The 27,133-nt window shown below is 37.9% G+C and overlaps 1 protein-coding gene across 2 annotated transcripts in view; it reads left to right on the top strand.

Annotated features, from left to right (window-relative positions):
- Positions 1–27,133, top strand: part of FNIP1 (folliculin interacting protein 1) — a 159,188-nt gene that overhangs the window by 72,356 nt on the left and 59,699 nt on the right. Inside the window, exons 4-10 of one of the 2 annotated variants that reach the window (XM_019027841.4) lie at positions 8,835–8,935; positions 9,193–9,267; positions 11,627–11,718; positions 17,742–17,825; positions 19,130–19,201; positions 21,854–21,989; positions 24,136–24,337. In XM_019027841.4, coding sequence (XP_018883386.3) covers positions 8,835–8,935; positions 9,193–9,267; positions 11,627–11,718; positions 17,742–17,825; positions 19,130–19,201; positions 21,854–21,989; positions 24,136–24,337 — 762 coding nt within the window. The remainder of the gene's footprint in view (positions 1–8,834; positions 8,936–9,192; positions 9,268–11,626; positions 11,719–17,741; positions 17,826–19,129; positions 19,202–21,853; positions 21,990–24,135; positions 24,338–27,133) is intronic. The other variant, XM_019027844.4, reaches the window with a different exon arrangement.

The raw sequence follows: 27,133 nt of genomic DNA, 5'->3' as shown, positions 1-27,133 counted from the left end.
CCACCCCGTCTGGGAAGTGAGGAGCGTCTCTGCCTGGCTGCCCATCGTCTGGGACGTGAGGAGCCCCTCTGCCTGGCTGCCCAGTCTGGAAAGTGAGGAGCGTCTCTGTCAGGCCGCCATCCCATCTAGGAAGTGAGGAGCACCTCTTCCCGGCCGCCATCCCATCTAGGAAGTGAGGAACGTCTCTGCCCGGCCGCCCATCGTCTGAGATGTGGGGAGCGCCTCTGCCCCGCCGCCCCGTCTGGGATGTGAGGAGCGCCTCTGCCCGGCCGCAACCCCGTCTGGGAGGTGAGGAGCGTCTCTGCCCGGCTGCCCCGTCTGAGAAGTGAGGAGACCCTCCGCCTGGCAACCGCCCCATCTGAGAAGTGAGGAGCCCCTCCGCCCGGCAGCCACCCCGTCTGAGAAGTGAGGAGCCCCTCCGCCTGGCAACCACCCTGTCTGGGAAGTGAGGAGCGTCTCCGCCCGGCAGCCACCCTGTCCAGGAGGGAGGTGGGGGTCAGCCCCCCGCCTGGCCAGCCGCCCCGTCCGGGAGGGAGGTAGGGGGGTCAGCCCCGCGCCCGGCCAGCCACCCCATCCGGGAGGTGAGGGGCGCCTCTGCCCGGCTGCCCCTATTGGGAAGTGAGGAGCCCCTCTGCCCGGCCAGCCGCCCCGTCCGGGAGGGAGGTTGGGGGGTCAGCCACCCGCCCGGCCAGCCGCCCCATCCGGGAGGTGAGGGGCGCCTCTGCCCGGCTGCCCCTACTGGGAAGTGAGGAGCTCCTCTGCCCGGCCAGCCGCCCTGTCCGGGAGGGAGGTAGGGGGGTCAGCCCTCCGCCCGACCAGCCGCCCCGTCCGGGAGGTGAGGGGTGCCTCTGCCTGGCCGCCGCTACTGGGAAGTGAGGAGCCTCTCTGCCCGGCCGCCACCCCATCTGGGAGGTGTACCCAACAGCTCATTGAGAACGGGCCATGATGACAATGGCAGTTTTGTGGAATAGAAAGGGGGGAAAGGTGGGGAAAAGATTGAGAAATCGGATGGTTGCCGTGTCTGTGTAGAAAGAAGTAGACATGGGAAACTTTTCATTTTGTTCTGTACTAAGAAAAATTCTTCGGCATTGGGATCCTGTTGATCTGTGACTTTACCCCCAACCCTGTGCTCTCTGAAACATGTGCTGTGTCCACTCAGGGTTAAATGGATTAAGGGTGGTGCAAGATGCGCTTTGTTAAACAGATGCTTGAAGGCAGCATGCTCCTTAAGAGTCATCACCACTCCCTAATCTCAAGTACCCAGGGACACAAACACTGTGGAAGGCCGCAGGGTCCTCTGCCTAGGAAAACCAGAGACCTTTGTTCACTTGTTTATCTGCTGACCTTCCCTCCACTATTGTCCTATGACCCTGCCAAATCCGCCTCTGTGAGAAACACCCCAGAATGATCAATAAAAAAAAAAAAAAAAAAGCAGTGTTTAGAGGGAAATTTATAGCACTAAATGCCCACAGGAGAAAGCGGGAAAGATCTAAAATTGACACCCTAACATCATAATTAAAAGAACTAGAGAAGCAAAAGCAAACAAATTCAAAAGCTAGCAGAAGACAAGAAATAACTAAGATCAGAGCAGAACTGAAGGAGACAGAGACACAAAAAACCCTTCAAAAAATCAATGAATCCAGGAGCTGGTTTTTTGAAAAGATTAACAAAATAGACCACTAGCCAGATTAATAAAGAAGAAAAGAGAGAAGAATCAAATAAACACAATAAGAAACGTGTTGATCCCACAGAAATACAAACTACTATCATAGAATACAATAAACACCTCTACACAAATAAACTAGAAAATCTAGAAGAAATGGATAAATTCCTGGACACATACACCATCCCAAGACTAAACCAGGAAGAAGTCAAATCCCTGAATAGACCAATAGCAAGTTCTGAAATTGAGGCAGTAATTAATGGCCTGCCAACCAAAAAAAGTCCAGGACCAGACTGATTCACAGCCGAATTCTACCAGAGGTACAAAGAGGAACTGGTGTCATTCCTTCTGAAACTATTCCAATCAATAGAAAAAGAGGAAATCCTCCCTAACTCATTTTATGAGGCCAACATCATCCTGATACCAAAAGCTAGCAGAGACACAACAAGAAAAGAAAATTTCAGGCCAGTATCCCTGATGAACATCAATGGGAAAATCCTCAATAAAATACTGGCAAACTGAATCCAGCAGCACACCAAAAAGCCTATCCACCACGATCAAGTCGCCTTCGTCCCTGGGATGCAAGGCTGGTTCAACATATGCAAATCAATAAATGTAATCCATCACATGAACAGAACCAATGACAAAAATCACATGATTATCTCAGATGCAGAAAAGGTCTTCGATAAAATTCAACACCCTATCATGCTAAAAACTCTCAATAAACTAGGTATTGATGGAATATATCTCAAAATAATAAGAGCTATTTATGACAAACCCATAGCCAGTATCATCCCGAATGGGCAAATGCTGGAAGCATTCCCTTTGAAAACCAGCACAAGATAAGGATATCCTCTCTCACCACTCCTATTCAACATAGTATTGGAAGTTCTGGCCAGGGCAATCAGGCAAGAGAAATAAATAAAGGGTATTCAAATAGGAAGAGAGGAAGTCAAATTGTTCCTGTTTGCAGATGACATGATTGTATATTTAGAAAACCCCATTGTCTCAGGCCAAAATCTCCTTAAGCTGTTAAGCAACTTCAGCAAAGTCTCAAGATACAAAATCAATGTGCAAAAATCACAAGCATTCCTATACACCAGTAATAGACAAACAGCCAAATTGCGAGTGAACTCCCATTCACAATTGCTACAAAGAAAATAAAGTACCTAGGAATCCAACTTACAAGGGATGTGAAGGACCTCTTCAAGGAGAACTACAAACCACTGCTCAAGGAAAAAGAGAGGATACAAACAAATGGAAGAACATTTCATGCTTATGGATAGGAAGAATCAGTATCGTGAAAATGGCTATCATGCCTATAGTAATTTATAGATTCAGTGCTATCCCCATCAATCTACCATTGATTTTCTTCACAGAATTAGAAAAAACTACTTTAAATTTCATATGGAACCAAAAAAGAGCCTGTATAGCCAAGAAAATCCTAAGCCAAAAGAACAAACCTGGAGGCATCATGCTACCTGACTTCAAACTATACCACAAGGCTACAGTAAGCAAAACAGCATGGTACTGGTACCAAAACAGATACATAGACCAATGGAACAGAACAGAGGCCTCAGAAATAATGCCACACATCAACAACCATCTGATCTTTGACAAAGCTGACAAAAACAAGCAATGGGGAAAGGATTCCCTATTTAATAAATGGTGTTGGGAAAACTGGCTAGCCATGTGCAGAAAACTGAAGCTGGATCCCTTCCTTACACTTTATACAAAAATTAATTCAAGATGGATTAAAGACTTACATGTTAGACCTGAAACCATAAAAACCCTAGAAGAAAACCTATGCAATACCATTCAGGACATAGGCATAGGCAAAGACTTTATGACTAAAACAGCAAAAGCAATGGCAACAAAAGCCAAAATTGACAAATGGGATCTAATTAAAGAGCTTCTGCACAGCAAAAGAAACTATCATCAGAGTCAACAGGCAACCTGCAGAATGGGAGAAAACTTTTGCAATAAGCCCATCTGACAAAGGGCTAATATCCAGAATCTATAAGGAACTTAAACAAATTTACAAGAAATAAACAACCCCATCAAAAAGTAGGTGAAGGATACAAACAGACACTTCTCAAAAGAAGACATTTATGCCGCCAACAAACATGAAAAAAAAAGCTCTTTATCACTGGTCACCAGAGAAATGCAAATCAAAACCATGATGAGATAAGCATCTCACGCCAGTTAGAATGGCAGTCATTAAAAAGTCAGGAAACAAAAGATGCTGGATAGGATGTGGAGAAATAGGAACACTTTTACACTGTTGGTGGGAGTGTAAATTAGTTCAACCATTATGGAAGACAGTGTGCCAATTCCTCAAGGATCTAGATCCAGAAATACCAGTTGACCCAGCAATCCCATTACTGGGTATGTACCCAAAGGATTATAAATCATTCTAGTATAAAGACACATGGATACGTATGTTTATTGCAGCACTATTCACAATAGCAAAGACTTGGAACCAACCCAAATGTCCATCAATGATAGACTGGATAAAGAAAATGTGGCACATATACACTATGGAATACTGTGCAGCCATAAAAAAGGATGAGTTTGTGTCCTTTGCAGGGACATGGATGAAGCTGGAAACCATCATTCTCAGCAAAATAACACAAGAACAGAAAACCAGCACTGCATGTTCTCACTCATAAGTGGGAGTTGTACAGTGAAAACACATGGACACAGGGAGGGAAACATCACACACCAGGACCTATTGGGGGGTGGGGGGCTAGGGGAGGGATAGCATTAGGAAAAATACCTAATGTAGATGACAGGTTGATGGATGCAGCAAACCACCATGGCACTTTTATACCTATGTAACAAGCCTGCACATTCTGCACATGTATCCCAGAACTAAAAAGCATAATAATAATTTTTTTTAAATGTATATAATTTCAGGTAAGTGGAACATTGTCTTTGAGTTACACAGGGTTTAACAGATTATTAGCTTCCAGGAATGAGTACTTAGAATAGACCTTTTAAATAAGGCATTTTAAAATAGACAATAATGGTAATAGCATCCTTTTAATTATAAGCTTCATTGTAGATTATGTCACATTAAAATACATACCTTGCCAGTCACATTCATGGTAACTAGTATATGTTAGAACAGACAAAGAGAACCTTAGTAGTAAACTATATGGTGTCATAAAATTCACATAGCAATTTATTAATATTTTTACTGTATTTTGCTTTCTGGGGATTATTTTATTTGTATAATAGTAAAATATATAAATAAATGCCTTGGTATTTAAATTTGTATAGCTTGCTTAATACAAGAAATAAGAAATTCAGTCAAAATAACAATGGAGTTAGACACATTATGGTAAAAATGAGCTTATAAGGGAAGGCTGCCATGTCTGTCATTAGCCAGAAGTAATTTAGGTTGCCAAGTAATACTGGCATTGATTTTTTAAATAGCTATTTTATCATTAAAAAAATTTTCTGCTCCTTTTCTGAAATGTTGTTCTCAGTACCCAAGCCTCTATGTCTTAAAATAAAAATTTGATCTTAACCAAATCTCAAGAATAAATTAGTTGCTTTCTACATTAGTAACCTAGGTATGACAGAAATGACTTTTTTCTTAAAAATTAACTTTGTGGGCTGGGCGAGTTGGCTCACACCTGTAATCCCAGCACTTTGGGAGGCCAAGGTAGGTGGATCACGAGGTCAAGAGATCGTTATCATCCTGGCCAAGATGGTGAATCCCTGTCTCTACTAAAAATACAAAAATTAGATGGGTATGGTGGTGCGCACCTGTAGTGCCAGCTACTCGGGATACTGAGGCAGGAGAATTGCTTGAACCCAGGAGGCGGAGGTTGCAGTGAGCTGAGATTGTGCCATTGCACTCCAGCCTGGGCGAGAAGAGCAAGACTTCATCTCAAAAAAATGTGAAACTGATATAAAAATAGCCATGTATTAAAAAATGTGTTGCTACTTGAAGGTGTCTTTTTAAAGAAAAGTACAAATATTTAAACGTGGATTATCTTAACCCTAATGATAGGACAATTTAAGATAGGTAGTAAAGAGATAAAGGAGTAAAAGAGTCACATGATAAAACGAAAAACAGTGTGCAGCTGTATATCCTGGTCTCCAATTGTAAAATGGGGATTCTCTTCACTTTATGGTTATTAGAATTTTCCTAAATATTTTAGAAACCATTTATTTTTTGATTTTATATAATTGCATCAGTTAAGAATGGTATTGGGACACTCTCTAAACAGTGGCTTAAACAAATTAGGGGTTGCGTTCCTGACATGATAACCCTAAAAGTGTACTATCTAGGTATGATACTGGGCTTCAAGATACCCTCAGAGACCATGGTTCCCTTATCTTTCTACTTAGAGTTAGTGTGTACTTGTTGCATTGTTGTTATAATATGACATCTCCATCTGTAGTGACTTCCATTTACATCTTACTGACCAGGCCTGTGTCAAATGCATGTAAATGAATAGTTCTGAAAATTGCTACTTCAACCATAACACTGATCTTTTAAGTATAAAAACTATTCTAAATCTCCTATCTTCAAGTGAGGCTGTGAAATGAAATTTTTTTCAGTTGTGCACATTACTGCCCTAAAACAAACTGGACTTCAAAAAATGAGGAAGAATTAGAGAATAGATACTTGGTAGGTAAAAAGTGATATTTGCCACGATATCTAAATAGTAACCAAATGGATAAGCTCAATCTTTAACTATTGTCTGACTCCTGTGAAGACAAAGAATAATGAAAGAGAATAACTTTTTAATCAGGAGGTTCTTTGGAAACAAGACATAATGTTTCAAGGAAGTCTTGCTCTGTCACCCAGGCTGGAGTGCAATGGCGTGATCTCCACTCACTACAACCTCTGCCTCCTGGGCTCAAGCGATTCTCCTGCCTCAGCCTCCCGCGTAGCTGGGATTACAGGCGTGCACCACCACACCCAGCTAATTTTTTGTATTTTTAGCAGAGATGGGGTTTCACCATGTTGGCCAGGCTGGTCTTGAACTCCTGACCTTGTGATCCTCTCGCCTAAGCCTCCCAAAATGCTGGTATTACAAGCGTGATCCACCGCGCCTAGCCTCAAGGAAGTCTTTAAAAAAAAAATTGTGGGAAGAACATGAGATCTACCCTCTTAAATTTTTAAATGTACAATGAATTGTTGTCTACATGTACAGTGTTACACTATAGATTTCTAGAGCTTATTCAAATTGCTTGACTGAAATTTAATGCCATTGATTAGTAACTCCCCATTTCCCCCTCACCCCAGCCCCTGGTAACTACCATTCTACTCTTTGATTCTGTAAATTTGGCTATTTTAAATACCTCATATAAGTGGAGTATTTATCTTATCATGCAGTGTTTATCTCTTTGTGACTGGCTTATTTCATTTAGCCTAACGTCCTTAAGATTCATCCGTGTTGCGTGTTGCAGAATTTTCTTCTTTTTGAAAACTGAATAGTGTTTCATTCTATGTATTTATTATATTTCATTTATCCATGCATCTGTCAGTGGACATTTAGGGTTATTTTCACATCTTGGCTATTGTGAATAGTGCTGTAATGAATATAGGAGTGCTAACATCTCTTTGAGATCCTGATTTTAATTATTTTGGAAAAATGCCCAGAAGTGGAATGGCCAGATCACATGGTAGTTCTATTTTTAATTTTTGGAGGACTTGCCATGTTGTTTTCCATAAGTACAATACCATTTTGCATTCCTACAACAGTGTGACAACAGTGTGCAAGGGCTCCAGTTTTCCCACATCCTCACCACTTGTTGTCTTTGCTTTTTTGATTATAGCCATCCTGACAGGTTTTGTGGTTTTGATTTACATTTCTCTGATTAGAAATGTTGAGCGTTTCTCCTGTATCAGTTGGTCATTTGTATGAATTCTTTGGAGAAATGTTTATTCAAGACCTTAATTGCGTTATTAGTTTTTACTATAGAGTTGTAGGGGTTTCTGGTACATTTTGAAGCTGAATCCCTTATCAGATACGTGGTTTGCAAGTATTTTTTCCCATTCCATATTTTATCTTTTCGCCCTCTTGATTATTTTCTTTGCTGTGCAGAAACATTTTAGTTTGATGTAGTCCCACTTGTCTGTTTTTGCTGTTGTTACCTGTGCTTTGGGTGTCATATGTGTGAAATTATTGCTAAGACCAATGTCATCAAGCTTTTCTCCTGTTTTCTTCTGGGAGTTTTACAGTTTCAGGTCATACATGTAAGCCTTTAATCTATATTGAGTTGATTTTTGTGCATGATATAGGACACCAGTTTTATTCTTTCCCATGTGGATATCCAGTTTTCCCAGAAGCATTTGTTAAGGAGACTATCCTGTCCTCATTGTGTATTCTTAGCACCCTTCTTGAAGATAAGTTGACTGTATACATGTAGGTTTATTTCTGGGCTGTTTGTTCTGTTCCATTGGTCTATATGTCTGTCTTAATGTCAGTACCTTACTGTTTTCACTACTGTAGCTTTGTAGTATAATTTGAAATCAGGAAGTGTAATGCCCACCAGCTTTGTTCTTTTTCAAGGTTGATTTGGCTGCTTCTTCTTGAAGAAGAAAGTTGTGGTCTTCTGTGGTTTCATGTGAATTTTAATATGTTTTTCTGTTTTTGTAAAAAATGCCATTAGGATTTTCATAGGCATAGTACTGAAACTGTAGATCACAGATATGTCTTTACAGAAATACAAAATAGATATAAATTGCCCCATTTATGGGTGCTTCTTATATACAACAGGAGTAGTAAAAATTATTCTGCATATTCTTTGAATTTCACTTATTATCTATCCTGGAGAAACATTGCGTATGCATAAGATGTGGCTAAGAATGCCTACTTTTGCATTATTGGTAATAGCAAAAATCTGGAAGTGACTTAAATGCCCGTGAGTAAAGGGAACTGGTCTGACAAACTGTAGTATTTTCATACAATAAAATATTGTACAGCTCTTAAAAGGAATTAGTCAAATTTATGTGTAACAACATGGTTACATCAAGAAAACATTTTAAAAGGAAGAAAATCAAGTTGCAGAACAGCGTATACAATGTAGAATTACAACTCTTAATGTAGAATAACTATATCAAGAATTTTTAATGAAAATCAACATATGAAATAGTCATGAGCTCTTAATTAACACAGTTTGTTAATATGTGGTTATTGTTTAGGGTTCTCGGTGCTCTTCTGATGCCAATATGCTTGGAGAGATGATGTTTGGCTCAGTAGCAATGAGCTACAAAGGATCCACCTTAAAAATTCATCAGATTCGGTGAGAGGTTTTCTGATTTTTTTTTTTAACGAGTCCCATTTTTAGATATTTTTGTTTTTTTAGAGAGAATTTTATATGATCTTCACTCAGATTGAGCTTGTATACTCCATTTAAAATGTTCTATGGTTTTAATGCTACTTCATGGCTCTTGCAGCTATGCTGTGAAACCTCTGTGACTTACACATTTTTATTTATAATAAATCCAAAAGGTCATTATATTTTAGTTTTGTTCTCTCTCTTTCTCTTTTTCTTCATAGTTCCCCTCCACAGCTCATGCTCAGCAAAGTGTTTACTGCTCGGACTGGCAGCAGTATTTGTGGGAGTCTCAATACGTAAGTGCTTATGGATACAGGGGGAAATGTATTACTTTAGATGTGCAAAGTATGAAAACTAACGAACTGCTTTTAGGACTGCAGCACAAGTTCAGATTTTCTGTCTTTCCTTAAGTTTAAAAGTTCATGGAAGCCAGATTTCACTCTCAATTGAGTTTAGTTGAGAAACATGAGATGTGGTTTCTGTTTCTGTGAATTGCTAGAAGCAGTATCTGGAAGTAGAATGTTGAATGGATTTCCGTCTTAGGGCAACATGCTGATTTTCAGTTTTGTGGTACCACGCTTAGTTACCTGAGTTACCACAATCTGTAGGGTTGGTGCTCTTCAATTTTCAGATCCCCTACGAAATTAACCCTACAGACAGGGCTGACCTAGGTCAGCCATATTGATATTGCACATATACACTATATAATGATAGCCACCAGGGTATTACAAGCTATTAATGCAAAGATTAGAATAGTGAAGCTGAAACAAAGGCAGGCCTGGTATCAGGATCATGGGCCATGTGCCAGAACCTAGTAAATTACTGGGGCTAAAGTTAGTCAGTGGAAGACCCCAGAGAGAGATTTTGCAGGTGCCATATCAGAGCAAGACTCATTGGCTAGTCAGAGCCCCTGGGGGTAACACAAGGTCAAAGGCAGCAAGGAAACTACTCCAGACTACAGAAATTCTGTAGAGCCCCCATTAATTGTTAATGCCTTAAAAAGACCTGTTTGGAAGAGTTTTATTAGCTAAGTTTCTAATACCTGTAACTCTTTGGAAGGAAAGTGGGAGGTAGTCTTTTTTTTTTTTTTTTTTTTTTTGAGATGGAGCCTCACTGTGTCACCAGGCTGGAGTGCAGTGGCGCGATCTCAGCTCACTGCAACCTCTGTCCTGGGTTCAAGCGATTCTCCTGACTCAGCCTCCAGAGTAGGTGGGACTACAGGCGCAGGCCACCACGCCCGGCTGACTTTTTTTTTTTTTGTATTTTTAGTAGAGACAGGGTTTCACTATGTTGGCCAGGCTGGTCTCAAACTCCTGACCTCAAGTGATCTGCCTGCCTCGGCCTCCCAAAGTGCTGGGATTACAGGCATGAGCCACCATGCCCGGCCATGGGAGGTATCCTTTAAAATATTATGGATGCCTTAAAAAATCTTGAAGCCAAAAATACTGATTTTTAAAAATAGAAATTAGAGATCTACTAAAGTAGAAATTAAAGATTCCATGTTGGAATCACTGATGTTAGCCATAATCACCAGAGTTTTTTCACCTTTTCTAAGTTCTGATAATTCCTAAAATCTCTAGAAAGGATATTTTGCACTAAAAGCATAAAGTACTTTTATTTTTCTTATCCTGAAAGAGACACTAAAAGAAGTGATATAGGTTATTTGTAATATATTACACTAAAGATAGTTTTTGGATATTTGCCTAATGATTTATTCTCCTCTTCTTCCTCCTAGCTTCCACCTCTCCCTAACAGATAATTAGAAAATATTTTTAGGTCTAAAATATGAGGGGAAACCTTGTTTGTAATCTAAATCAGGTTCAGCAACTTCTACTTTAAAAATCCAGATAGTAAATATTTTTTGGCGCAAAGACTTGGAACCAACCCAAATGTCCAACAGTGATAGACTGGATTAAGAAAATGTGGCACATATACACCATGGACTACTATGCAGCCATAAAAAAGGATGAGTTCATGTCCTTTGTAGGGACATGGATGAAGCTGGAAACCATCATTCTCAGCAAACTATCACAAGGACAAAAAAACCAAACACCACATGTTCTCACTCATAGGTGGGAGTTGAACAATGAGAACACATGGACACAGGAAGGGGGACATCACACACTGGGGCCTGTCGTGGGGTGGGGTGAGGGGGGAGGGATAGCATTAGGAGATATACCTAATGTAAATGACAAGTTAATGGGTGCAGCACACCAACATGGGACATGTATACATATGTAACAAACCTGCACATTGTGCACATGTACCCTAAAACTTAAAATATAATAATAAAAAAAAAAATATATATATATATATATATATATATATATTTTTTTTTTTGGCTTTGTGAGCCAGACAATGGGTTGTAGTTTCTCAGCTCTGCTGTTGCAGCATCAAAGCATTCATACACAGTATATAAATGAATGGGCATGGCTGTGTTCTAATAAAACTTTATTTACAAAAAGAGGCAGCAGACTAGATCTGGCACTCCAGGCTATAGTTTACCAACCTCTGATTTAAATGATTATGTTAGTTAATTTGTAATGCTAATAGGAAGAAACTGCTTTTGCACTTAAAATTTCATCAGGATGTACAAAGAATTGTCCTTAAACCATGAAATGAATTTGGAATTAATTTTCTTCTCACCCTCCATAGGCTACAAGATAGTCTTGAATTCATCAATCAGGAAAATAATACATTAAAGGCTGATAATAACACAGTTATTAATGGACTGCTTGGAAATATAGGTAAATGGTTCCTTTGATTTTATAAGTTTAAAAAATACTAGCAGTGTAACAAGTGTTTTTTGAAGTTATTCCTTAATAATGCAGATCTGTCATGATAACAAAGAATTTCAAATACTGTAAGTGGAAGAGGCATTTAAATTGCCAGTATGTATAACATTTATTTGGAAAACATATTTTTCATATATTTGAACACAATATTTATTTTGTATCTAATAAAGAGTACTGCTGTAGATATATCTAATTTGTCTTCATTGTTTTTCGTTGTTAAATTTGATGCATCTTTGAAAGGTGTCAGTGATAAGAAAAGTCCTTAGTAGTTCTTTTGGCTATTTCAGCTGAGGAAGACTATTACACCTTCTTCCTTCTCTCTTCCATAACCATGAAAGTTATTTTAAAATGATGCTTGTTTTTGTGACCTGTAACTCAGATGAGCAGATGTTCAAATTTGATGTTTCTTAAAAGATTTATTAGAATAACAATTTATTTAGTACTTTGGTTAGCTGATTGTTGTTATTTAAGTACCACATTTTAAAGTGACAGACTTTCTAAAATTTCTGGTCATTTTTTCTAGACAGCTTAACTGAACTGCTGCTGTATTGCGATATTTCTGGTGCATAAAAAGCTATATAGTAGCCAAGGGAATGGGATAGCAATTAGAATAGTATTAATATTTCTTCCATCTTCTGTTTAGTAAGAACTTTTATTTATAATTAATTTTAATAAATATTTGTTATATATTAGTAGAAAAGCTTTTTCTTCCAACTTGAACTGTATGACATCCTATTATTTATTTTTTATAATTTGTGTTTATTCAAATGAGCAATCACTTATAAAACACCTATTACTGTACTGTGGGCTAGTCATAGTGTTAGGCATATACTTTATAATGTGTGTGTGTTATAGAAAAATAGAAGTTCTGCATTTTCTTAACTCGCTTGATTACTTCATTGATTTTAATAAAGGAAAAATGTGACAAAGAAATAATGAAATCTTTTTTCTTTATAATTTGATACTTTTCAAAGCTCAAGGGGCTTGTTGAAAGTTGAAAGTAATTATGGGTTTTTTTTGTTTGTTTTTGTTTTTTGGTATGGAATCTCACTCTGTCATCCAGGCTGGAGTGCAGTGGCGTGATCTTAGCTCACTGCAACCTCTGCCTCCCGGGTTCAAGCGATCCTCCTGCCTCAACCTCCCAAGTAGCTGGGACTGCAGGCACGCGCCATCACACCCGGCTGATTTTTGTATTTTTAGTAGAGACAGGGTTTTGATGTGTTGGCCAGGCTGGTCTCGAACTCCTGACCGCAGGTGATCCACCCACCTCAGCCTCCCAAGGTCCTGGGATTACAGGTGTGAGCCACCGTGCCCCAGCCAAAAGGAATTCATTTTAACAACACAAATCCATTATTACTTATTAAGGTAAATTATACTATAGAGGTTAGATATACTTGTCTTCTCTTTTAATATAGAGTAGAAAATCCATTTTACATACTACTGACTTTAAATAATGAGCAACATTTACTTGCACTCTTTTAATTGTGAATCAATATGCTTGTCTTCTCTTTTAATATAGAGTAGAAAATCCATTTTACATACTACTGACTTTAAATAATGAGCAACATTTACTTGCACTCTTTTAATTGTGAATCAAGGATTTTTTGTGTGTGTGTCTACCATTTCTTATTTTCTTTCAATTTCCAATCAATCAGTCAATCAATCAATAAGTATGTGGTGAGCACCTGTAATATGCCAAGCACTCTGCTTGGCCCTGAAGATGCAGTGGTGAACCAGACACAGTTCCTGCCTCAATTGATTTATAGTTAGTGGAAGTCAGAAAAGTAATACAACAATTACAGTATACTATAGTAAATTCTTAGAGTTAAAAGCAGTGTGTGATTAAAATAAGGAGAAGCACTCAATTCAGTCCTGGAGAGTCAATGAAGGCTTCCTTGAGGACATGAGGCTTAAGCTTGAAGGATTAGCCAGATGGTTAGGGAAAGAAATGTTCTATGAAGAAGCAGTGGTACGTACACAGACCTAGGGGTAAGAGATCATAGAGTATGGAAAGAATGTGAATAAATCAGTATGTGTGGAGCACAGAGTAGGGGTAAAGTAAATGAAAAAGAAAGAATGGAGCAAAAGCTAGATCACAAAACACACTGTAGGCCACACTGAGGAATTTAGAGTTAATGCATGGTGTAGTGTAGTTGGGCACCAGTGCAGGTGTGTTGGTTCGGGTCCTTCACCTGTTTTTTTTAACGGTTTGCCAAAGACAGGATTAAACATGCAACAATTGTATTAGGGGAAATGACTATGTAAAGGAAAATGAGGAAAATGCTGGGAAAGGCTGAGAGACCCATCGAATTGTGATGTAAGTCTGACCATGAATGAAGGAGAGAGGGATAGAATGTTGACTGGAAGTGTCTCAGCCCGCTATACAGTTCAAGGGAGGGTTAGCAAGGCCCTGGGAAGTATTTGAGTCAAAGTTGGTTGTCAGAAGTGTCCCATGTCTCCCCAAAATGGGCCTGCCTTTGTATACCTACTGTGTTCAGCCATTGGCTGGGAGCAGCCTATCAGCTATGTGTCCTTGCACAAATGTGGCAATAGATTTCAGCAGGTGTTCTTAATCAACACACTCTTTATAGTTGGAGATCTTTGAGATATATTCTCGAGGCCACCACAGAGGAATTTTTGGAATATAGCAACACAGATTACATTTGTATCTGTAGAAGAATATTCTAACTGCAGTAGGAATGGATTCAGATAAGTGGGATTGAGAAAAGGCCCATATTAGAAGGCTGATCATGTTACTCCAAATGACAGATAATGTTACCTACAGTAAATTAGTGTCAGTGGGGATAGTTGTTGAGAAATTTGCTAAGGGACATAGAGTGGACCAGATTAGCTAATTAAATAGAAGAGGTGAGGCAAAAGGAAGAATCAAGTTTGGCACTTTGCTGGCTGTTTAATTGCATGTATATTGGTGCTATTCACTAAGGGAAATAGAAGAAATCAGAATTGATGATTTTAGGTTTAGGCATGTTCATTTGGAAGTACCGGAATATCCAAGTGAAGAAGTCCATTGTTGTTAGCTAGTTAGATAGGTGTATTGTAGGGTATTCTCTTTAACATAAAAATGGATGAGTGTTTAATAATTTAAAAATAATAGAAGTTGACCAGTTAGTTGTATCTTCTGTGGATTTGAGAATCATCAGGACATAAATTATAATTGAAAGCACGGGAATGGAGGATGACCTAGGAAATGTAAAGAATGAGAAGGAAAGATTGTTGAAGATGGAACCCTGGGGAATGCTGGCTTTAAGAAGGGGTATGAGGCCGGGTGCGGTGGCTCACACCTGTAATCCCAGCACTTTGGGAGGCTGAGGCGGGCAGATCACGAGGCCGGGAGATCGACACCATCCTGGCTAACACGGTGAAACCCCATTCTTTTGTAAAATACAAAAGAAAATTAGCCGGGCGTGGTGGCGGGCCCCTGTAGTCCCAGCTACTCGAGGCTGAGGCAGGAGAATAGCGTGAACCCGGGAGGCGGAGCTTGCAGTGAGCCAAGATCGTGCCACTGCACTCCAGCCTGAGCGAGACTCCGTCTCAAAAAAAAAAGAAGGGGTAGGAGAAGAGAGGCACACAGACTAAGACTGAGGGGGAAAAATACAGAGAGTGTGTTACATGGGAAAAAAGTTTACAGTGTAATATAATCAGCATCAATTACTGCTATAAGGTAATATAAAATAATATGGACTAAATTAAGCCACAGGAAGGCTTTTGGTGGCCTAGACGAGCAGTTTCAGTGGGGAGAATAGACATCAGAATGGGACGACTCAGGGTTTGGACTTTTGTCCAAGATGCAAGCAGTCGTTCTCAAACTTTCTGGTTTTAGGAGCCCTTTACACACTTATAAATTATTGAGGACTGCAGAGAACTTTTGTTTATGTGGATTACAACTACTGATAAATACTTTATTAGAAATTACAACCAAAAACTTGAAGAATATTTAGTAAATCCTTGAAAAATTACACTAATACCCCCTTTCGTGTTATTACAGCCCTCCAAAAAATTAGTAAGAAGAGTGGCATTGTTTTATATTTTTACAAATCTCCTTAATTTGTGGATGAGGATACAGCTAAATTCTCATATCTGCGTCTGTATTCAGTCTTTTGTGATATGTTATTTTCGTTGAAGTGTATCAAGAAAATCCTGTCTCACACAGATATGTAGTTGGAAAATGGAGGACTTCGCAGACCCCCTGAAAGTCTCGGGGACCCAACGGGTCCTTGGATGACATTTTGAGAACTGCTGAACTGCTGTAGGATTAGATATATGGAGGGTGGTGGAAGAGACTTGATTGTGTTTAAGTGTTGACAGAATAAGGAAGTTATAAGGAGCATGAAATTAAAGACTAGAAGTAGTAATTGATAGAAGGAGGTTTTTGAAGAAGAATGGGGGATTGGGGTCCTAGCTGACTTAGAGTTAACTTTGGAAGGGAGGGAGGAACTTAGGATTTTTTAATAAGTCACTAGCACATTGTAAGGCTTGAATAACATGACAGCTTAGGCAGGAAGGAGGCAAGGATGGATGAGAGAGTAAGTTTTGAAGCAGGGTGATAGGAAAAAAAAGGGTTCCAATCTGGTTAATTCTACTGTGTGTATGTGCATATATGCATGTGCATACTCTAGGAAACAAAAGTTTTATGCTGAGAAGAAGAGGTAGGGAAGGAGTTTGGAGAAGTAGATAATTTTTAAAGTAACGAGGGAAAGAAAGCTAGGACGAATTAAAAAGCTGACCATTGAGACATGGAAGGATTGCTGTACATGTGCTGTAATTATAGAAGTTCTTGCTACAGAAAAATAATATCTGTTAGCAATTTGAAAACTACAGTTGGCTGGATACAGTGGCTCATGCCTGTAATTTCAACACTTTAGGAGGCCAAAGCAGGAGGATCACTTGACCCCAGGAATTTGAGATCAACTTGGCAATGTAGCAAGACTTTGTCTCTACTAAAAAGTTCTCAAAATTAGCTGGGCCTGGTGGCATGCACCTGTAGTCCTGGCTCATGGGGAGGGTTGAGGAGGGAAGATCACTGGAGCTCAGGAGTTCGAGCTTGCAGTGAGCTATGATTATGCCATTGCATTCCAGCCTACATGACAGAGCAAAACTCTGTTTCAAAAAAGGAAAGAAGAAACATGCAATTGTCACTTTTTAAAACAGAAAGCCCTGCATTCCATCCTAGTTAAATGTCCTTCATGGCTATTTAGACTATTTTGATGAAGCATAACTAACAGGTAACCCAGCTGCTTGCTTTCAGGCTATAATGTCCTTCTTGGGTCTGCAGACTGCAGTTACCTTTTCTTGATGAAGCATGTGGCAGCCACTTCTCTTGAACAGCTGGGAGTCTGGTCCCTGATGAGCTTCATTTGTGTTCCTCCTTCCACAGTGGCTGACTCCTGGTTTAGTAACCTTGGTTTCTTCCATTACTTTGTAACTTACAACTGGGTTAGAAAAACCAATTTTTAATTTGTCAGTAAGATCTCTTCTGGTTTTGCACCCTGTTGTATGCTGTGTGCCAAGTGCTTAGGTGGTTTTCTCCTCGCTGCAGTTGTAGGCACATACTATAATCTTCAAACAACTTTAAAAAAATGAATTTATTTGGCAAATATCAGATTAGATAGATAACATTATTGTACTTTTTCAAATCCTTAAAAATACTGCTTTACATTAGAAAGGATTGAACATTTAAAATAATTTTTACTTTATATAGCAGAAGCTTGTTTTTATTACATATACATTTATTAGTAAAAATACATGAAGTTGTTGTTTGATATAAATCATGGCTAAAGAAACACCATCCTGTTTCAAAAATGGGAAAGACACCTTGAATTCTTATTTAGTTTAAAAGTTTCCATCCATATTTGTTGGTCTGCTCTTGTGCTGCCTTAGCTCACCTTTTTTCCCTGACGCATTGTGGCTTCTCTAACAGTCCTCTTTCATGTGTATTTTACGTTTTTGCCATGTAGGTCTTTCACAGTTCTGCAGCCCCAGGCGGGCATTCTCTGAGCAGGGTCCGCTCCGCCTGATCAGGAGCGCCTCTTTCTTTGCAGGTTTGCGATTTGCTGTGTGGGTAGACTAGTTGGTGTGCCCCAACGGCTAGAATCTGTAGTTAAGCTGTGGAAACAAGAGAGTAGATGAATGCAATTGGTGAGGTTGTGGTTAAGAAAACATTGCATTAGGAAGTATAAAAACTTAATTCCTTTTCCACTGAACATGTTCTTAAAGTTTCCAGACACCGAATTATCAGTAGAATTGACATTTTTATGAAATTTCAGTTTGTCATTTCTCTTGTGGCATAATGATTTTAACTTCAGAATCTGAAACCAAAACTTAATATGAACTTTATTTCTTATGATACCACTTGGAATTTTTAATGTGACACTGTCTTGTTTCCATGGCTGAGTAGCTTTTGTACCATAGTTCACCAATTGCAGAAAATTATCCTATCTTGTTATTATTATAAAATTTCTGATCTACACTATTCCGTAAGAACAGTTTTTCTTGGAGCTAAGATTTAGATGAACAAGCGCTACTATAATGCTCTGTAAAAGGCATATATGACTATATTTGCTTACATAATCAAGTTGATGATTGTAGAGTATGTTCATGTGTATATATCCAGGATTCTAATCATATTCCTTGTTTTCACACTTTTTAGCGGATTACCTAACATTGTAACCTTTTAGTGGAAATTACTGGAATGTGAACACATTTACTCTTCATTGTTCTCAGATTGGTATCAATTTAGCCCTTCTTGTTTTGATTAATATTTTCTTTCCCTGTAAATATTAGATATAAAAAATATATATTTGTAGAAAACTTGGAGAAAACTTTTAAAAGGCAAAAATATATATTAGCCGTTTTATCAGCCAGAAATACCTGCTTTTTTGTTTTTTAAAGAAAATTGGGATCATGCTATTCAAACAAATATCTCAATTTATTATAGAGAATTTTGAAACATACATTGTTATAGGCAGAAACAGTACAGTGAACTATGATATACCCACCACTTGGTCCCAGCGAGCACTCATACTGTTCAGTAGCTTGCTTTTTTTCATTTAATAGTATATTGTAAATATGTCACTGAATATGCTTCCAAAATATGACTTTTAGTCACTCCTTGCTTCTTTAGATATTATGTTTTAGATTCTTATACTGTGTATCAAATCTTCACAGAGCTCTCGAAGCTTGTTCAACTGAGTAATAGCTCTTGGTGTTGGGTTGGTGCCATGCTATTAAAAAAATAAGGGAATGCAATGAGATGAGCATGATTTCGTTTGCTATTTAAAAGGAGCTGTTCATCCACCTGAATAGCAATATATTTTATAACTGACAGTTTCATCTTTATTTATAGTTCACAGCAACCCAATGGACATGCCTGGAAGAGAGCTTAATGAGGACAGAGACAGTGGCATAGCACGGTCTGGTAATGTCACGTTCTTGTATTCAGTTTTTTATGAGATTACTGTTGGCATTGATTTTCTTTTTTATCCCTCCCTTTATTATCAAATTTGTTCATATTAATATTAGCCTTACAAGAGAACTGTGAAAAGACCAGAGCAAAGTCTTATAAATTTAACATTTTTCATGTTTACTTTTAAGTGTGCTAAGTAGGATAAAGCCAGGATGAAGTAAAGCCAGAGTAAAGTACACTGGTTGAAGCTTAGTGAATATAAGAAGAAAAGCATTGGTCAGAAAACTGCTTAGAAACTGTAGTAAAAAAAAAAACACATTTGCTTATATTTGCTTGCTGCTAACTAAAATTTAAATTGTCATATTGTCTCTTGCCCAGAAAAGCATAGGCATTTTGAATCAGTGCTATACTTTTTTTTTTCAAATATGGACCTGTCCAAAATTTGTAGGTCTAGCAAACATTTATTGAAACATGGTGGACATTAAAAAAATTAAAGCCCAGAGTCTGCCCTTATGGAACACAGACGTATGGAGTCTACTGGGAGAAAAATTAGGAAAATCATCTGTCATAGGTCATTGTGTGATGCATTTAGTGATAGGCCTGCGCAAAAAGCTTCAGAGAAAGAGCACCACACTTAGCCTGGGCAAGGGGCAGGGATGCCAACAATGCTTTACAGAAGGATGATGATTGAGTTGTATTTTGAGAAATAAATAGCAGTTATGCAGGCAAAAGCTCAGAAAAGCATTTTAGCTAAAAGGAAAAGTGTTTGTTGGGGCCCAGAGAGCAGCACAAGTAAAAGGAGGAGTAATTTTAGGCTTGAATTACTGTTAGATATGAGAAACTTAATTCAGTGTGATAGCATGTGTTGTTACATTGTATGGCTCTGCTATCGAAATTGTTTTGTAATTCAGTTTTGAGTATAAATGAAAAATCCAAACTTGCTATATATTGCAATCCCTAGGTATGTATTAGAATAACAAAGAGAAGTTTTATAAAAAATTCAAGTGCCTGAACTCTACTTTCAAAGACTCTCGTGTAACCCAGAGAAGGTATCTCTAGGCATCTGTATTTGTGAAACAAAACAAAATGCAAAACCTAACACTTGATTCTAATGGATAGCTAGGGTTGCCGACCACTACTCTAATAAGAGTAGCTTGTGTTTTTCAAGTAATCTCATCTTTCTTTTCTAATTGGGTTTCTTATTTTTGTTTTAAAGAATCTAGAGTTTATTTCTTTTAATACCCTTTGCTTCGATGTAATCTAGATATTTAGTCTTCCCTGGCAGGAATTTAATTCTCATTTTATTTAAGATTTGAGAGAAGATAAATTAATTTATTTATACTTATATTCTTTGTAAGTTGAAGCATCTGGCTAGACTGATCTGTTAGGCTGCTTCAAGTTACTGGATTCATATATGCCATTTAAGTTAATGTGTGTTTTCTTTTTTTTCTAATAGGGTTATTTTTAATATTAGAATGCAGTGAAATGTATTTTTTCCAAACTTAGGACAGCATTTTATTTTTCACTGAAGTCATACCCAGATTTAGTTGTACATACCCAATCTTGGACTACAAGAGTTTATAATACTAATTGATAAAATGTGGTCTGCATTTAGAATCTGCATTCTAAAGTAATTTAGAATCAGTTCATTGATGGTCTACATGTTTGCATGGCACATACAGCTTTATCCTCTATCATTGAATTTGTCAGAATTCAAATGAATAGATCTTCGTAATGAAAGTGTCTCAGTTTTCAGTGCTGGTGTCCAAAATAATTTATCATCTGGCCTGTACCTTTTTAATAGTGATGATAATAGTTCCCTGTTTTGAATATACATTTTCAGTATGTGCTTATGATCATGAAAGATAGAAGTCTGGAATATTGCCAAACAAAAGCAAGCCCTTAATGGCAAGTGTTATCCTCTCTAAATCCAGTGGGGAAAAGCCTAATGAAAATCCCCTAGCCTAATGAAAAATCAGCAGTTGTAGCTCTTAACACCTCAAGCAATAAACATATCTTACAGATTTCACAGAAGTGTTTCGGGAAGGGAATAATCCCCAAGATCAGGGGATTGCGGCCGTTAAAGAGTGGAGTCTGCTGGAATGTGTTTGTCACCTTAGATGCTCCAGGGAGCATTCTTTTTTTGGAGCTTAGTAGGTATAGTCATGATTCTTAATTAAAAGTGGTAGGTTTGACTACATGTGCACACGTGATCCATGAATACTTGTAAATGACCTCTTTAAATGCCATTCAGACACTTATTTTCAATAGCTTGTTCTTAAAATCCAGCTGCTGCATTAAGTTTGAATAGCATCAGATTTCCTTTAATTTAAGAACTAAAAGGATTCAGCTGAGTTAGGGGACAGTCAATCCAGTGGCCAAAGGGATAATGCCTTGTTGCAAAGTATAATTTTCTTCTGGAGTCCCTAGAGGGGAATGACAAAAGGGGATTGTCTCAGAGTTTTTTGCTGATACATTGTTAATATATGATTTTTCTCCTCTGAGACCTTGCTCCAAGAAGGATGTGTTCTTTTAATGGACATTTTAGAGGCTCATGAAGCAAAATAAAGTTTAACTTAACCTATTTGTAATTTTGTTAAAAAGAAATTTGTCATTATGCTTAGTCATTATTGACTTATACTTGTTGTTCTTCTGACTTAACAGCATCTCTCAGCAGCTTGCTGATCACTCCATTTCCTTCCCCAAACTCCTCACTTACCCGAAGTTGTGCCAGCAGCTACCAGCGACGTTGGCGACGCAGCCAAACAACAAGTTTGGAAAATGGGGTATTTCCTAGATGGTAAGTTGGAACTTTAAACACAGAACAAGATTGAGTAGTTCCTTAAACACAATTTTATATGGGTTTTTTAGAACCTGGACTTGTATTCTGTGTATTTTAAGTTTGAAACTGAAAACTTTTAAAATTTACTACATTTTAAAAATTGTGGTAAGTTATACATAACAAGTTACAATTTTAACCATTTTTAGGTGTACAGTTCAGTGACATTTATTTAAATACCTTCATATTGTTGTGCAACCATCATCACCATCCAACTCCAGAACTTTTTCCTCTTCCCAGCTGAAACTCTGTATCCATTCAACGTAATTCCTCATTTCTCCCTTTTCTTCCTCTTGTAACCACCATTCTATATTCTGTCTTTATGAATTTTCATTCATACCTTGTATGAATGAAATCATACACTGCTTGTCCTTTTGTGTCTGCCTTATTTCATTTAGCATAATGTTTTCAAGGTTTATCGATGTTGTAGCATGTGTCAGAAATTCATTCCTTTTTATGACTGAATAACATTCCATTGTATATACATACCACATTTTGTTTATCCATTTATCTATTGATGGACACTTGGGTTGCTTCCACTTCTTAACTATTGTGAATAATGCCGCTCTGAACATGACTGTGCAAGTATCTGTTCGAGTCCCCATTTTCAATACTTTTGGTTATATATCCAGAAGTGGAATTGCTGGATCATATGGTAATTTTGTTTTTAAATTTGTGAGGAACTGTCACGCCGCACACTGTTTTCCATGGTTACTGTACCATTTTACATTCCCACCAGCAATGCACAATGGTTCCAATTTCTCCATATCTTCACCGGCACTTATTTTCTGTTTTTTTGATAATAGCCATCTTAATGAGTCTGAAGTGGTTCCTCATTGTGGATTTTATTTGCATTTATCTAATAATTAGTGAAGTTGAACATCTTTTCTATTCTTTTCTTTTCTTTCCCTTTTGAGTCGCCCAGGCTGGAGTGCAGTGGCATAATCCCGGCTCACTGCAGCCTCAACCTCCCTGGGCTCAGGTGATCCTTCCACCTCAGCCTCTCAAATAACTGGAACTACAGGCTTGCCACCACACCTGGCTAATTTTTTTTTTCTTTTTTTTTAGAGATGGGGTTTCACCATGTTGCCCAGGTTAGTAGAACTTCTGGGCTTGAGTGCTCCACTTGCCTCAGCCTCCCAAAATGCTAGGATTACAGGCATGAGGCACCACATCTGACTTGAGCATCTTTTCTTGTGCTTATTGGCTATTTGTATATCTTTTTTGGAGAAATGTCTATTTAAGTCCTTTGCCCATATTATAACTGCATTTTTTTGCTTTGTTGGTGATGTGTGGAAATTCTGTATATATTTTAGATATTGATCCCTTATCAGATATATGATTTGTAAATTTTTTTTACATTCTGTGGGATGCCTTTTTACTCCATTGATAGTGTCCTTTGATGCACAAAAGGTTACATTTGTATGTAGTCCAGTTTATTTTTTTTTCCTTTGTTGACTGTGCCTTTTGTGTTATATCCAAGAAACCATTGCCAAATCAGTGTCATGATGCATGATGCCTTTACCCTTTGTTTTCTTCTAAGAGTTTTATGTTTAGGTCTTTGATTTATATACTACATGTTTTGATATTTCAGTTTTTCATGTTTTTATTTTGGCAAGGTAATCATTCTTGAAAGATTAGTTTTTAATCTACATTAAGTACGACTGTAGATACTAAAAGTTCTTGTTTTCTCCTCTTTTTTATTTCCTTTATTCCTTCATCTTTGACTTTACTCCTGAAATGAAAAACAGACACCAGAAGGGCCTAGAACAGGGAAAAGATTGTACCAGACTCATCTGTAAATCTTAAAATTTAGCCACTTTTTGGTTGATTATGAATTGGGATTATCTACTTCTTTAGTTACTTCTAATTGGACAAAAAAATGTTCCCAATCTGACTCTGTAGTAAAATTTCTCACAAAAACATGAACCTGAAAGAATAGCCAGTAGATTTCTTAAAGAGATATACAATTGGTATGAAATTGTAGGTTTGTTTGATAAAACAGCAAAAGACTTAGCTTACCTACATTTAATTAGCAAGAAGATTAAATTGTGAATTTAATTATTTTTACTTTTGTAAATTAAAAAAAAAAACATTTATTTTTAAGGTCTATAGAAGAAAGCTTTAATCTCTCAGATGAAAGCTGTGGCCCTAACCCAGGAATTGTGCGGAAAAAGAAGATTGCAATTGGGGTAATCTTTTCATTGTCCAAAGATGAAGATGAAAATAACAAATTTAATGAATTCTTTTTTTCACATTTTCCTCTCTTTGAAAGCCACATGAACAAATTAAAGAGTGCAATAGAACAGGTAAGCATAGTTATTTATTTATGTCTTTTCCTTTTAAAATCTTATTCTCCCAATTAAGCATTATATTTATTAATTTGGCAGAAAAATTAACAGACGTTGTGCATGTGTCCTGTAAAGTGCTCTGGTGGATGCAAATAGATTGAACTCTTTTTAAGGTGCTTACTGTCTAATAAAAGATATAAGATCATTCATCCATTTGTTCTGTAAATAAATATTCGAGGGACTAAAATGTGGTAGACACCGTTCTACCAACTAAAGAGAAGTGATAAAAGCAACACTTCTGACCTCATGGGACAAATAAACATATGAATATAGATGTATGTAATAAGTCCTGTGAAGAAAAATAAAACGGAGAACGGTATATAAGGGATCCTGGAAGGAAGGATTACTAATTTTTATAGGCTAGTCAGGAATGCCCCTTATTAAAGGACATGTGAATGTGGTCCAGAAATACAGAGCAAGTGAGCTACAACCATCTGGAGCAAGATATTCCAGGCAGGGGCAAAGGCCTTATTGCAGGAGTAAGCCTGGTACTTAAGCAGTATTACGAGGCCAAGGTGCCTAGGTTGAAGTGAGACTAGATCATGTAGGGCCTTATAAGATACCATTGTAAGAACATTAGCATTTATTCTTACAAAAGTATGAAAGATGGGAAACTATTGGAGGGTTTTCAGTGGAGGAAGAAGGACATTATTTATGAGGATCACTCTTACTACTGGTGGATAATAGATTTCTAGGAGCAAAAGTAGATGTTGTGAGACCAATTAGCATACTGTTACAGTAATCCAGATGATGAATACTCAAACCACTTTAGTGATTGAATTGGTAAGAAATAGTTGGATTCTGGATATATTTTGAAAACAGCCAGTTTGATTAGCTGGTAGACTGAATTGGCCTATGGGAGAAAAAACCATTAAGGTTGACTGTAAGATTTTTTTAGCCAAGCAGTTAAAAGGATGAAGTTGCCAGCATTGAAGTGAGAAAGACTGCAAGCGAAACAGATTTGATAAAGGAAGATGGGTATTTTATATTTGCATATGGACATCCTTGTGTTTTTATGAGTCTGGAGTTTACCAGAGAAGTCATCAGTGTATAGATGGTATTTAAAGCCATGAAACTGTTGGAGATTGGCAAGAGAGGACAGGCAATGGTAAGCCTGAGTTGTGGTGCATTTTAACATTAAGAGTTTGACGAGATGAGAAGGAACCAGCAGAGGAGAAGGAAAAGGATTGGCTATTCAATTAGGAGAAAAAACAAGACTGTATTCTTTTGGGGAAAGCCAAGTACAGAAAGTATTTCAAGGAAGGAGTGATCACTTTTGTCAGTTGCTACTGAGATAGTATATACGATACAAATATGTAAAGTAAACTGTGAAATATTAGAATCTAAGCTAAAAAGGAAGGACAAAGTTTTTTTAGAAATTTGGGGGAAAGTGAAATGACTTCCTATTGGGAAGAAGTTTCATTTGGACTGCATTTTGAAGGATGTATGGGATGTTTTGGAACATAAAGCTCTAAAAATTGGATATAGCAGAATAGCAAGAAAATCGACATTCTTGCCACCCAAAGGGAACACAGTAACTCATTGCTGGAAAATCTTATTTAGGCCTTTTTTATGCATATTGTGCTTTTACTTGGTAGGGATTGTGCTGTGTCTACATTTTTCAAATTATATGCCCATTTAAAAAAACTCAGATTGAGCAACATGGCAAGACCCGGTCTCTACAAAAAAAAATTTAAAAATTAGCCAGGCATGGGGGAGCACACTAGTAGTCTCAGCTACTAGGGAGGCCGAGGTGGGAGGGGCGCTTGAGCTCAGAAGGTCGAGGCTGTAGTGAGTTGTGATTGTGCCTCTGCACTGTAGCAACAGAGTGAGTCCCTTTCTCAAATAGTAAAATAAAAAACATCGTCACATACACATTTCTCAAGTTATTGTAAATGGTTCTTACATATATTTTAATAGGTCTCCTCAATTTAAGTAACAGTTTCCCTTTTAGGCCATTTCTACTTTTGCACAATTGTTGCTACCCTATCGTTAACATCTTGGTGAATTTTCCAGATTATTTTTTAGAGGAGATTCCCAGAAGTTGAGCTGATAAAATCAGCGGCTGTCACCAGAGTTTTTTGCAACAGTCTGTGGAAGGGAAAGGATACGAAGAGGAATAGTGAGAGGTACAACTGGCGAAGTTAATGAGTACCTGATGACAAAAAATGTAGCGTGCTTGCCAGGGAGTTCTGACTTTGTCTTTAAGGCTGTTTGCAAGTTGTACCTTGGGGAGATTAACTTGGCAGTGTGTTTTGTATATGGCTGCTGAAACGAGCACTTGGTAGTGCGTTTTGAAGAGACTGGAATAAGAGACGAGAGGTGGGTAGACCCGTTAGAATGGTTTAGAAAGGAAAGGATGTATCTCAATAACTCATTAGTGACTAAGGATCATCTGCCTTTAGAGAAGACATAGATGTTAGTTATTCATATTGAGTATGTCAAAAAATAAATAGTTCATTAGCAATACATTTTTATTGAACAAATGAGTAAAGGCCATTTTCATTTACCTTTTCTTAAGTTAGACACTGATTACATTTCTTCAATTGGCTGCACTCACATTTTGTAGTCTAGCCAAAGTCATCACACACAGTAATAAGTTGTGGGTGAACTGACATTTTGAGTTATTTGGAGAAGTATTTCAAACTTTGTATAAAACTTGAAATAGGCATTATAGAACTCATTAAAGATTACTTTTCAAGTGTTTTCATGTTTTAACGCTTTGATAATTCTGTAACCTAAAGCAGCTGTCCC

This window comes from Gorilla gorilla, chromosome 4 (assembly GCF_029281585.2).
Source record: "Gorilla gorilla gorilla isolate KB3781 chromosome 4, NHGRI_mGorGor1-v2.1_pri, whole genome shotgun sequence".
NCBI lineage: Eukaryota > Metazoa > Chordata > Mammalia > Primates > Hominidae > Gorilla > Gorilla gorilla.
This window is presented reverse-complemented; position numbering and strand designations above follow the sequence as displayed.